The sequence below is a fragment of the Pelodiscus sinensis genome, chromosome 14 (genome assembly GCF_052426305.1).
Source record: "Pelodiscus sinensis isolate ZL-2025 chromosome 14, ASM5242630v1, whole genome shotgun sequence".
NCBI classification, from domain to species: domain Eukaryota; kingdom Metazoa; phylum Chordata; order Testudines; family Trionychidae; genus Pelodiscus; species Pelodiscus sinensis.
In genome coordinates, this window is record NC_143065.1 from 43,904,465 (window position 1) to 43,916,903 (window position 12,439).

Genomic DNA, 12,439 nt, shown 5'->3' on the forward strand with positions numbered 1-12,439 from the left:
TGATCATCTGATGGAGTGGGTTTTGCCCACGAAAACTCATGATACTATATGTATGTTTGTTAGTCTCCGAGGCCATGTCTACACTAGGAGCTTATTTTGAATTTAAGTTTGACTTCTGGACACCTGATTTTGCAAAGTCGAAGTTCCGTGTCCTCACTATGGGGAAGAATCGAATATTGTCTGAGGCAGGCTCCATTAATGGGGATGGGCTACCTTAGTCTTAGAGCCCCAGGAAGCTGCAGGAGGCTTCTTGGGGGCCAATTAGTTTAAATTAGCGGCACTGGAGCATCCACACTAACGTTATTTTGGACTTACAAGTTCAGAATTGACGAGGAATCCTGTGGCACCTTATAGACTAACTGAAGTGTAGGAGCATAAGCTTTCGTGGGCAAAGACCCGCTTCGTCAGATGCATGTACATCTGACGAAGTGGGTCTTTGCCCACGAAAGCTTATGCTCCTACACTTCAGTTAGTCTATAAGGTGCCACAGGACTCCTCGTCGCTTTTGCAGATTCAGACTAACACGGCTACCCCTCTGATACTTGACACCATGCAAGTTCAGAATTAGCATTATTCCTCTTTGCACGAGTGGGGCGCCAACCCACCCCAGTCAGATGCGTGCTTAGCCGCTCCCCCTCGTGTTTCCCCACCCGGGGTAAGTCCTCAGCACTCTTCGTCCGCTCTCACCCCGGCGTCCGGCGCTTGGTGCGGCTGTTATTTATTGCCGGGACGTGGGGGTAGGGAGGCCCGGGCCCACCCTCTCTCACAGGCCCCAGCCCAGGGCCCTAAGGACAGGTTCGCTAGATCCTGTCCAGCCAGTGGGGCTAATGCCCACAACTCACTGGCTCCAAGCCCCACCCTGGGCTACTTCCTACCCCATAGTCCATCTCTGGTTCTGCTGCCGTCCCAGTGGGACCGACTCCCACCGTGTGACTCCCTTCCCTGGGGTTCCTTCCTCCTGGGTCTCGCTCTCCCGGGCATCCTCGTTCCCCCGGGCATCCTCCCTCCTGCCTCCCTCCCTGGCTGGCTCCCCTCTGGGTTTAAACGCCGCGCCAGCGTCCTCCTGATGTGACGTCACTAGCCGCGCACGTCGCGGCCGGCGTGTAGCTCCGCCCAGCCTCGGCACGCCAGCTGGCGCGCCTCTCTGACCCCTCCCCCGCCTCTCAGCTGAGAGGACACAGTGGCAGTACAGGGGCCGCACGCCACCCACACTTCCTGGGCCGCCCCCAGGAGCGCGACTGCAGGGTCAGTGCGGGGCAGGTCTGCTTCCGCGGGGTGGAGGCCGCCCGTCCCATCACACTCTTGAACAGCAGGACTACAGAGTTCAAATTCCGTGGCCCCTTATTCCGGAATAACGGGTTAGTAGTGTGTATGCATCACTTACAAATTCGACCGGGGGGGGCGTTATTTTGGACTAAGGTCCTAGTGTAGACCAGGCCTATGGTTCCAAAGCACTGCTCATTGTTTTTAAGGCTACAGACTAAACCGGCGACCCTTGAAAGTTATTTTGCCCTGATCCGTTTTCCAAAGGCAATGAAATTACTCATCATTTCCAGGGCAAAGATCCTGTCTCATTCATTACGCGGCAAAATAACTGACTTACACGAACTGAAAAATTCTTTGTCCTCTTCCCTTCCCCGCCTCAAAGACATCATAAAATTAATTCCTTTGCTCCAAAATGGTGCAGCTTAATTGCTCTGGTTCCCAGGCCAAAAAAATGTGTTGAGTGGTGAAAGCTGCCGAAGAATTTCCTCCGTCAAGTCCCTGTGACGACAAATGTCAAAGCGTAGAGGAGCCTACAGGCAAAATCTTACTCAGTAAAGCGCTTTCTGTGTTGCTGTGCTCCCACTCTTAAAGGAAAATGATATTTGGGTCACTGAGCTTTAAGTAGCCCCGGGGTCATAGAAACAGCTTCATCGCGTGATTAGAATTCCACTGGGGCTGAAACTACTGATGCTGACAAGGCTTCCCTTAGACTGACGAGTGGGAAATCACAGCGCAGGAAATCGCTGGCTTGTATTTATCAGCATGGACCCTACCAGCGTCGTCTGGCCATTAGTTTCCGACGTTGCATGGTACAGGTTCTGCGTGTTTGCCTCTGCTCCCACCCCCCACTCGGAAAAGGGAAAACGTGTTGCTAAACCAGGTGGAAACGTGTTGCTAAACCAGGTTCTGCCTTTGTTCCCAATTCATACATGCACCATAGCTGTCAGAATGTCTCTGGGAGCAGAGCGGGGGGATGTATCTTGATGAAAAAGGCAAACAATCTGCCTCCATTTCAAGGCATGACAACTAGGTCTGGTGTGCTGGCTCTCTGAAATCCCGGCCTTGTCATGATCTAATAACCGTGCTGTGGGTTTTGTCCTCCAGAACACCGTGTCTACATTGCAAAAAAGTTATTCATCTGATTGGTCAAAATTAGTGACTGCTTATGAACATACACTGTTACAAGGCCTGCCCTCGTGGGGTTCAACAGCAGCTGCATCAGTTTGTATTTCTTGAGAGCTTAGAAAGCGTGATCTCCTGGCAGGGCGGTGTAAATTATGCTAATGCACGTATGAACAGGAAGAGAGTTAGATTGTCTAACGTGGGGTTGGTAAGTGATGTCTGTTACGGCACTTTATAAATAATAACCCATCCAATTGTGCTTTGTCTTCTTGTACGGCACAGCAAGATGATAGGCAGGCAACAAGGAAGGACTGAAGGGATCCCACTGAGGTACTAGCATGCAAAACACAGCTCCGTGCTCACTAATGATGTTGATTTTCTGTATCTTGCAAATCTACTGCTCAGCACTCCCAAACACACAGAGTGTTTCGCTGGGCTCTCAAGAGAGCTCGTCACACAAAATAATTGTTGTGGAAAATTTCAAAAGAAGGGGAAAATATCTAATTCAAAACAAATCTCTGAGAATTTATTCCCTTCCTCCCAGTGACAATTGAAAAAATCTCAATGTATTTCAGTTTGGAAATATAGTTCCCATACCTCATGCTGTTTGTTCAAGCAATTTTCCTAAACGGTAAGAGCTCGGAGCATCAAATTTGGGGTGCAGCTTCCTCTTATGCTAACTTAAAGCAAGGTCAGGGTTTGGTTGTTCCAGGACAATGAGATCTGCCTGGAATTCAGTTGTTTCTCATACAATGGAAAGGGAGGGGTCTGGTAAGAGGGACAGTTATACTGTATAATGGCCACAAGGGGGCAGAGATGGGGACTGGGACAACCATAATCCCATTGTGGAAGCAGGGAGCAGAGGTGGAGAAAGAGACAGCTATCTACTATACATTTGAGAGAGTTTATCTGTCTGTGTATCTATGGGTATGTCTAGACTACAGGGTTTTGTCGACGGAAGTGTTGTCGACAGATACTGTCGACAAAACTTCTGTCGACAAAGAGCGTCTAGACTACATCCAGTTCTGTCGACAAAACAAGCCGCTTTGTCGACATAACAGTGTGGATGCAAAGGACAGTGTAGATGCAATAATGCCTTCTATTGACAGAACTCTGTCGATAAAAGGTGTTATTCCTCATAGAATGAGGTTATGTCGACATAACTCAAAGGCAGTGTGGATGCAGGTATAGTTTTGTCGACAAAACCCTGTAGTCTAGACACATCCTATCTGTCCCCCATCTGGGGGACGTGCACCCCTCTCTTGGCTATGCTCCCTTGCAGCAGCCACAGAAAGGCACTTCTTACCTGACTCCAAGCTGCTGCAGTGAGAGAGGGCTGGGGTTGTCCTCTGTCCCCTGGGGGCATCCTGAACCCCTCCTCCGCAGCCCCACCCCAGAGCAATGATTTATGTGAAGAAAAACAAAATGTATTTCAGCTACAGACCTGAGCAACGCCAGGTAAATCTTCTAGTCCTGCATGGGTTGGCCTCCTTGATTGGCCTACATCTCCTATCATGCATCAGGTTCCTGCCTTAACGTGGTGGAGGTGACTCGTGGGAATCTCTGGGCCTGGTACATCATGGCATATGGAGACCAGCAGAGGAGGTTGGCCCATAGAAGAGAATGGAGGAAAGAGGCTACATTTCTAATACTCAACACCTCCAGAAAGCAGATGCTTCTTGGGAAATGTGATATTCAGTTGAAAACCCAGTTATCCACCCAAAAGCCCATTTCTGGGTGAAAATTTCCACCATCTGCAACCGTAAAGTCTCTAGAACTGACTTCTCTACTTCCTGCTCCCGTACCTTTTTACAAAGGTCTTGGCTTTGCGAGTGGCTCGCTCTGCTGTTCCAACACACTCCAAACTACATGCCCGCCCCTCTCGACAAAACGGCAGAGGTGCTAGTCAATGCTTCAAGCTAAGATGCAGGCTGTGGGTAGGAAGGAGGAGTGGGGTTTGTTTAATTTTGGGAGTTGCCAGGTCTAGACCGTCTTTGTCTGCCATCCCTAGAAGAGACATGGATGAATTCTAGGAATAATGTTGAGGGCTTTTCTCTGACCTGTGGTGCACAGGAGGACAGACAGGATGATCACAACGGTCCCTTCTGGGCTCGGAATGGAGGAATACGTTCTTCCACCACACTGAACTGTGGGATAGACCTCCAGAAGTCTGCGTCGTTGTGAACCCAGGCACCTTACAGGCCTACCTCAGAGGGGTGGTATCTCTCTCGTGTGTGAGGCGGACTCAAGGGAAGTAACTCCAGGTTGAATCACTCCAATAAACTCTGTGGACACACCAGACATGAAACGGGAAAGGAGCCCACGTTCCTAAAGGAGGTTCCTTATCACAGAGTAAAAATCATTTCGTCATTGCCTTGTGGCTCTTGTACAACATTTCAGTGACGTGAAGAGACAAAGTCAGTGGCTCACACCTAGCAGCACAGGGGCCGGGATGGCACAGAGCTGGCTGTATTGGGGCTATGCAGCTCCCAGTCTAGGGCCTTGCCAAAGGGGTGGCCAAGAGCAGCGCTGAACTCGGTCTGTTCCCAGCGGAGGCCACAGAACCTGTGGCTGTTTCATGGACACACACGTTGGAACGACGGGATAGTAAAGAGGAGGGACAAAGTCACCTTCTTGCAACTCCTCCCTCCAGCGTTCTAGTCTGGTTTGTTTGAAATGCTGCTGCACTGGCTGAGGAGAGACGGCCAGGGAATACCGCCTGAAAAGGCCTCAGCAATGCTCTTGTGAGCACGTATCCTGTACGTTTATTTTAAGATCACCGTCTTTGTCACCAGAAAGGCAAAGATTTGGGGGGAAGAGTCACCCTGAAGTCATGACTTAATCTCCTTTCTTCATCTTAAGTCTTTGGGGCCTGAATCTACTCTCCAGTGGCAAACAAAAATCTGAGCAGGATTCTCACACCATTACGAGGCAACGCTGACAGTATGCAGGTTAGCCTGGGAGGAGAATCGAGACCTTCAGTTTTGTTATAATTGGGAAACGGGTGGGGAAGGAGGTGCAGTCAAGTAGGTCACATTTTCTGGAACACCTCGGAATGTTTGGTGCCGTTATAATCTGGCAGAGAGAGCGCATTAATCTAGGGAGGCAAAGAGGCGGCGATGCGGAATCCGCACTTTTTAAATTCTCCCAGTGTCCTCCTTGAGGTTTCATAGACTCCTAGGGCTGGAAGAGACCTCATGAGGTCATCAAGTCCAGCCCCCTGCCCAAGGCAGGACCAACCTCAACTCAATCAACCCAGCCAGGACTTTGTCAAGCCGAGACCTTGGGGTTGGCCCTAAAAATCTAAACAAGATTTATAGTGGCACTAATGAACTCAGACCAGAGTTCCCTAGGAATTAACCATTCTTAATTCTCCCAGTCATCTGTTAATCCCTAGGAAATGCCCAGAACATTGATCATTATTGCTTAATTAAAGTGGAATTACCAGACAGTCATAATGGTAAGCAGGGGTATTGGCTTAAGAAAGCACATTAGCTTAATAGATAGGGGGAGTCCATGAAATGGCTCGGTTTGACCCATTCGATCGGTTCTGGTAGTTCAGCGGCAGCAGCAGAGCATTAAAACCTTTGGAGTCAACCAAAATGACCCACAATCCGAAATAGCTAATTGGAACCTGCCCTAAAGGAACGGGAGTTTGGGCCTATGTCTTTCCACAGCTCTGTCCCCTTTTTCTTTAAATCCCCACCTGCCACCACTGAAATTGGGCCTAACGTAGGTTAAATTTGCTTTGGCGGCTATCGGTCACCGGAGTAAAAATGAAGCTTGTGCCATATGGTTAGGGAATTTGCCTAACCTGTCCTAATTAAAAAGAGGCTCGTAAGTCACAAATCAATGTAGCATTAAGTTCTCATCGTAGGCTAGCTAAAAAGGGGTATGATCCTGTGGCTGTCGTGGTCATGGAAATGAATGGATGTTTATAAAGGATTCGTTAAAGGGAAATTGATGAAAATGAGCCTAATTTTGCGACAGTGATGTATCTGAATGTGTCCATTTGGTCCTGTATTGAAAACGATGAGCAGATGTGGATATTTTTTCTCTTTACCTTGGTAACTGAAAAGGACACAGATAATAAACACTCCTGTGCCACAAGAATAGCTTGATTCCAGCCTTACGTGTAGGCTTGTCCAGATGGAATTTTGATAATTTTGAGAAATAGCAGCAATGTTTCTTTTTAAGCTTTTGTCCTATTTGCATTGATTTTAACATTTTCACCGTTGTGAGAAATTGGTGGGGGGGAAGCATTAGACAATAACTCTTTAGCAACAGATGTTGCCATTCAAAAAGTTAATGCTTTTGTAACCATTAAAACACAAATGGTCATCACCGCATGTCAGAAAGCTTAAATACTCTTACACCGAGGTCTAACAAGTTCTCAAGCAGCATTTTTCTTCTTTGGCCACGTTGTACATTTCAGTGATCACCGCTGGAAATAGGTTTTCTTCAGCTTATGTGTGTGCAGTCAAACTGTGGCTTGCCAGCATGTACAGGTAAAATTCGCATCCTGTAGTGCTGGAATGATTGAATCATTGAAACTAAATTGTTGAATTCAGTTAAAACCTTGACTGAATGAAACAAACCAAACACAAAGTGTTAAAACAGCCTCTGAAAACAAGAAAGGAGACACTAGTATTTAAGCTGATTGCAGCTCACTAATCACTCTGGCTTTTAATTTGCTCATTTCTGCTGTCCTAATTTCTGTTTATGAAGAGAACCTGCCGGATGGGCAAAGATCTATTACCCTCGCCTACTGCATGCTAATAAACTCAAATCAGATCTGAAATAACCTTGACCATCAAGCCGGGGCAGAGAGAATAGGAGACAATATACCAGCTGGAAATTATTGCTGCAAGATATGGACATTATATACTGGTTTTGTTTTTCTATCTTCTTTATGTTCTTTCGACATATGCAGACTTTATTGTTGAAGGTGGCTGAAAATCTTTTTCTTTCTCCAAACTGCTTTGCCAACAAAAATCCTCTGTGGTTTGCGTGGAACCCTTTGCAAGCATTTCTGCTTCCGGTTGAAATGTTCGGGGCTTTTCAGGGTTCATCACTGGTGGACTGGTGTATCTTAAGTCAACCTTCCCCCAGCCTCAGAGTAGAATTTTATGAGTCCGTACAGTGGTTGACATTGTGTTCCCTTCCTGGCACGCTCTACGTGCTGATAACACCTCTAGAAATGGCCATTCATGTTCTACTACAGGTTGGGTCTCCCTGGTCCGGCACCCTCAGGACCGGAGTGATCCCGAACAAGGGAATTTGCCAGTGTGACGTAGTGGGGGGTACCTTGCTGGTTGCTATGCTGGGCAGTGGGTTGTGAGTGACCTCCACTGGCTGATGGCTGCAGCTCGGCCCAGCAGGGCAGGGGATGAGTCCTTATGCAAGGGGGCTTTCGAACCTGTCCAACCAGTATCTCCCAGGGAGCGGAACAATGGGAAGAAGGCGGAGTGGAGCCCTGGCTGGGGGCAGGGCTGGGTGTGAGTTAGTTACGTTTCTTTCTGGGAGCATGGAGGAGACAGCCTAGGGAAAGGGGCTGGGATTTATGGGCCCAGTCTCCCCCATCTCAAGGGGGGCTGAGGCATCCTAGGCCTGCCCTGTAACTAGATTACATCTGTGCTGTGCTGTATCCTGGATAAGCAACAAGCACCCTCTATTCTACTGGCTGGTGGAATCTGTTTGTGCCATTACGGGGGTGCAGGAGACGGGAAAACCCCAACGCGCCGTCACAGCCAGACCAGGAGAGATCAGGTGTCAGGGATTCCCTAGGGCCCCCCTCCTGGCTGCTTCCCCCGGAGAACCTGGAGCCTGATCCCCTCCGGCCCACCTGCCTGGCTCTCCTGCTCGTGGGGCTCTGCTCCGTGCTCCCAGCCCCGCGCTGGTCGGCAGCTGCTCCCGGGGTTCCCCGGCCCTTGTCCCCATGGCAGGTAGCAGCTGCTCCTGGGGTTCCCCGGCCCTTGTCCCCATGGCAGGTAGCAGCTGCTCCCGGGGTTCCCCGGCCCTTGTCCCCATGGCAGGTAGCAGCTGCTCCTGGGGTTCCCCGGCCCTAGCCCCCATGCTGGGCCTGCATGGGGCATCACCTGCTCCCAGGGTTCTGCGGCCCACCATAGAGGGCGGCAGATGTGCCTGGGGTTCCTACTGCACCGCGGATGTTGCTGGACCAGAGAGTCCGGGACGAGCGAGGCTCACCCTGGAATCTAGTCACTGCCGCTGCTTGTACCAGGCTTTGTTCCCAGGGTAGGGCAGAGATTCCCCTCTGTGTCTTGGACCCCAGGCTGGACTGGTTCATAAGGGGCATTTGTCTCCTTTCTGGAGCCCCAGGAAGTAGTGACCCCACCACAGCCAGAACCAAGACTCCCCAGACTAGCTCACTGGGGACAAATCCCTTCCAATAATCTCCCCAGGGCGCAGCATCTGAAGAGCCCACGCCTACGCCTGGCACATCAGGGTCCGACCCCTCACAGTTGTCTATGCGCCCAGGGAAGCCCATTGCCAGCCCTCACACCAAACAAGGCCCTCTCCCATGCCCCCCTCCGCTGGGGTTACAATAGTGCAGAATACCAGCTGCCTGGGTATTTGCGGAGCCGTTACCGTGGGAGGCTACAAATCTGCTTCGCAGATGTTTGCTTTGCTGGGAGATTACCAAAAGCAAGGGCTTACCCATGTGCCTTGCTTTGTTCACATCCAATGAAGCCAGGCGCTAAATACTTTAAGGTCAGTGCTGAAAGTGCTATTAAATATTTAGTGTGTTTAGCGCTCTGACCTAGCTTGTTTTCAAGCCTTGAAATGCTTAACACCCCTCCTAGTGGACGTAAGAAGCCCAGGCATTAAGAAGTGACATTTCAGCATGGCTTTACAAAAAGGGGAGAACAAAGGAAATAGAAATGTCTGCTCGTCTTACGCCCTAATTAAGAGACCAAACAAACAGTCGCTTGGCTGCAGTACTCAGACAGCGTTGGAGTAGACTGTAGACTAGTTTGGTGCATCCAGTAAGCGAAGTCTGGGGAATATATTACAGTTCCACTGAGGAGAGGAAACAAACACCCCGCCATTAATAGATCTGTGCACTGTGGTCACCAAGGCTACGTCTACACAGCAGTGTTGTTTCGGAACGACTGATATTATTCCGGAATAACACAGTCCGTGTCCACACGAGAAGCAGTTATTTCGACAATGTCAAAATACTATCGAGCGGGAGGATTTCTTACTCCGGTTCCTGTAACCCTCATTGTATGAGGAGTAAAAGAAGTCAAAGGAAGAGTGCTCTTCCTCGGACTTCCTGCTGTGTAGACAGCGCCAAATGCCAAAATAAGCTCTTTCTACTTAAGCTCCGCAATTGACGTGGCTGAAGTTTTGTCGCTTATTTCGGCTTTAGCCCGGTTGTGTGGATGTGCCCCGGAGCACTGTGCATTTTGAAAATCTTTCCATTTTCTCTCTGCAAATACAGGGGAAAGATAAGGGTGTGCAAATAATTGACTTGTTCGTTAGTGGAAGGAGCAAAAAGGTGAGGAGGGGAGAAATCTTTTGGGTTCCCCCCCCCCAAAACAAAACAAAATTATTTTTTAAGAAAGCTTTTCTTTTCATTTTTGGTGTTTTCAAATCTTTTGAGAACAGGGTTTTAAAATGTAATCGAGCGACTTTCCAAGATGAAAAGTCAGATTTTCATTCAGAAGCTGAAATGAACCGTTTATGAAACTTTTTATTTGACAGAAACAGTTTTCAGAAATTGATTCAGATTCATGGGTGAGATTTGGGTCATCCCAAATCTGCATTTTTCAGCAACAAATAAGCAAAATAAACCCCTCCAAAATACAGGTTTGCACAAAAAAAGTTGCTCGTCTTTAGGGGGCAAAAAAACCATTTCTAAAAGTTTTGCTATAGGAATTTTTACTCTTGGTAGAGAGAAATCACATCTCTATAGTGCAAAGTGGTAACTACCCTTTTTAAAATCCACACTGTTCCCATTCCGTAAGCTACTGCAAGTGGTTGTCTAGACTATTTAAAAAAAACTTGCCATGCTCAGTATGGACAAGCAGGGCTCAACTCGAAATAAGCTACACAAATTGAGCGACGTCAATTGGGTAGCTTATTTCGAAATAGTTTATTTCGAGTTTTGGTGCTGTTTCCACAGCACTTATTTCGAAATAGAGCGCTCTTACTCTGGCTTTCCTTACTCCTCATAAAATGAGGATTACAGGAGTCGGCATAAGAAGTCCTCCAGGTTGACAGTATTTTGCCATTATGGTGAAATAACTACCAGCTGTGTAGACGTGGACTGTGTTATTTCGAAATAACGCTCATTATTGTGAAATAATGTTGCTGTGTAGACCTAGCCTAAGACTTCAGAAGTTTGGAGAGAGGGAAGAATCCCAAAATCTAATTGGCGGTTTCATTATTGTACCCTCATGCTACTGTAAATAGTAATAGAGATGCAGCCGTGTTAGTCGGGTCTTGCTGAAACAAAAGACAGGACGATGCAGCACTTTAAAGACTAACAAGATGGTTTATTAGATGATGAGCTTTCGTGGGCCAGACCCAGTTATTGATCTGAGGAAGTGGGTCTGGCCCACGAAAGCTCATCACCTAATAAACCATCTTGTTAGTCTTTAAAGTGCTGCATCGTCCTGTCTTTGGTTTCAGCTACTGTAAATATTCCTCACAGAAACAGCCAATTGTTTCCTTTTCCCCAAATTGTTTAGTCACTTCCACAGGTAGTTGAGAATTTCAGACACTCAGTAAGTACATTTAATTTTAATTTATTTTCCACTCATAATGCAGTTAGCAGCCTCTCTCGGTGAGCATGTACGATGACATGCATAAAAGCATTAGTCCGTCAGACTCCTCAGAAATACAAACCCTGAAGCCACTTCCCCTGAAGGAGTCTTGCTAAAGCAAGCATTCCACTGCGGGATTGAAGTTAGTCGTATCACTAAAGGAAAAGGCGTTTGTTGTATTTGTTTCTTTAGTTAGGAATAATTCAGTGATAGCTGCTGAGTGGCCTAGAATAGAAAGAAGAGCAATCTCTTGTCCTCTGGGAAGCAAGAAAAAATACAGCACTGTGGCACTGAGCACAGCATGGCTGATATCTAGTCCAGGTCATTACAGCCAGCATCTATTTTTGTATCTCAGATACATATTTGTCCTTGTAATGGCGTGTGAATCAACCCTGCCTGCTAATGCATTTACTCTTTCAATTTGCTCTGGTGAGTTCCACCCTCCCCTGACTAAATCAATCTCACGCACCAAACAGAAAATGTCAGCCTCCATCTTTCGCTGGGACTGTCACATATTTGTGCGTTGGAGGAGAGTCTGAATGCAAAGAAAGCTTGCTTTCTCCTCAAAGCCACCTCTGTATCCCGAGCTAATTCTCAATAGTACTGTTTGATCATGAGAGGCCATGCTGCTAAATTGCTAGGAGTTGTTGGTAATGTCCAAAGGAAATCAGCATTGTTTAGATTTGTTTTGCGCGGTTAAGCGGGCACATGCTGACCATGGAGAAGGAGGAGAAAATTAAAGCTGATCCCTGAAGCAAGCCAGAGAAAGAGAACTGAGTTACTAAAATGTCTGTCCTCTTTGCTGACATCTGCATTATGCAAATAAACTGTGCCTTCTCTCAGAACAACATTTTCATTCGTAAGGGGACTGGAATGGTTGCTGATCCTGTCTTTCTCCCTTACAGACCGGTCGGATAGAACCAAACTATCCAAAAGTCTGTGGTCACCAGGGCAACGTGCTTGATATCAAGTGGAATCCTTTTATTGAAAACATCATCGCTTCTTGCTCGGAAGACACCTCGGTGAGTAGAAATGATTTCAGCTGAGGGCTCCTTTGAGGGAAAAAAAAAATTCAGTGAACATCCTGCATTCCTCTCAGAGGGTGGTAAAAGCGCTTTGGCAGGCTTACTGGGTTATCATGGACTCCATCTGCCCTGAGTGAGTCACGCCATGCTCACTTTAATGCCATGTAATTTTTGGCCCCTGTCAACTGGTTGAGGGAGGCTATTGACAGTGAATCAAGAGAGGAATTTTTGCTG

The 12,439-nt window shown here is 47.7% G+C and overlaps 1 protein-coding gene across 4 annotated transcripts in view; it reads left to right on the forward strand.

The window, feature by feature from the left end:
• Positions 1-12,439, forward strand: part of CORO2B (coronin 2B) — a 134,421-nt gene that overhangs the window by 97,793 nt on the left and 24,189 nt on the right. For all 4 annotated transcript variants that reach the window (XM_075896844.2, XM_075896843.2, XM_075896845.2 and 1 more), the window contains one exon: positions 12,086-12,202. In XM_075896844.2, coding sequence (XP_075752959.2) covers positions 12,086-12,202 — 117 coding nt within the window. The remainder of the gene's footprint in view (positions 1-12,085; positions 12,203-12,439) is intronic.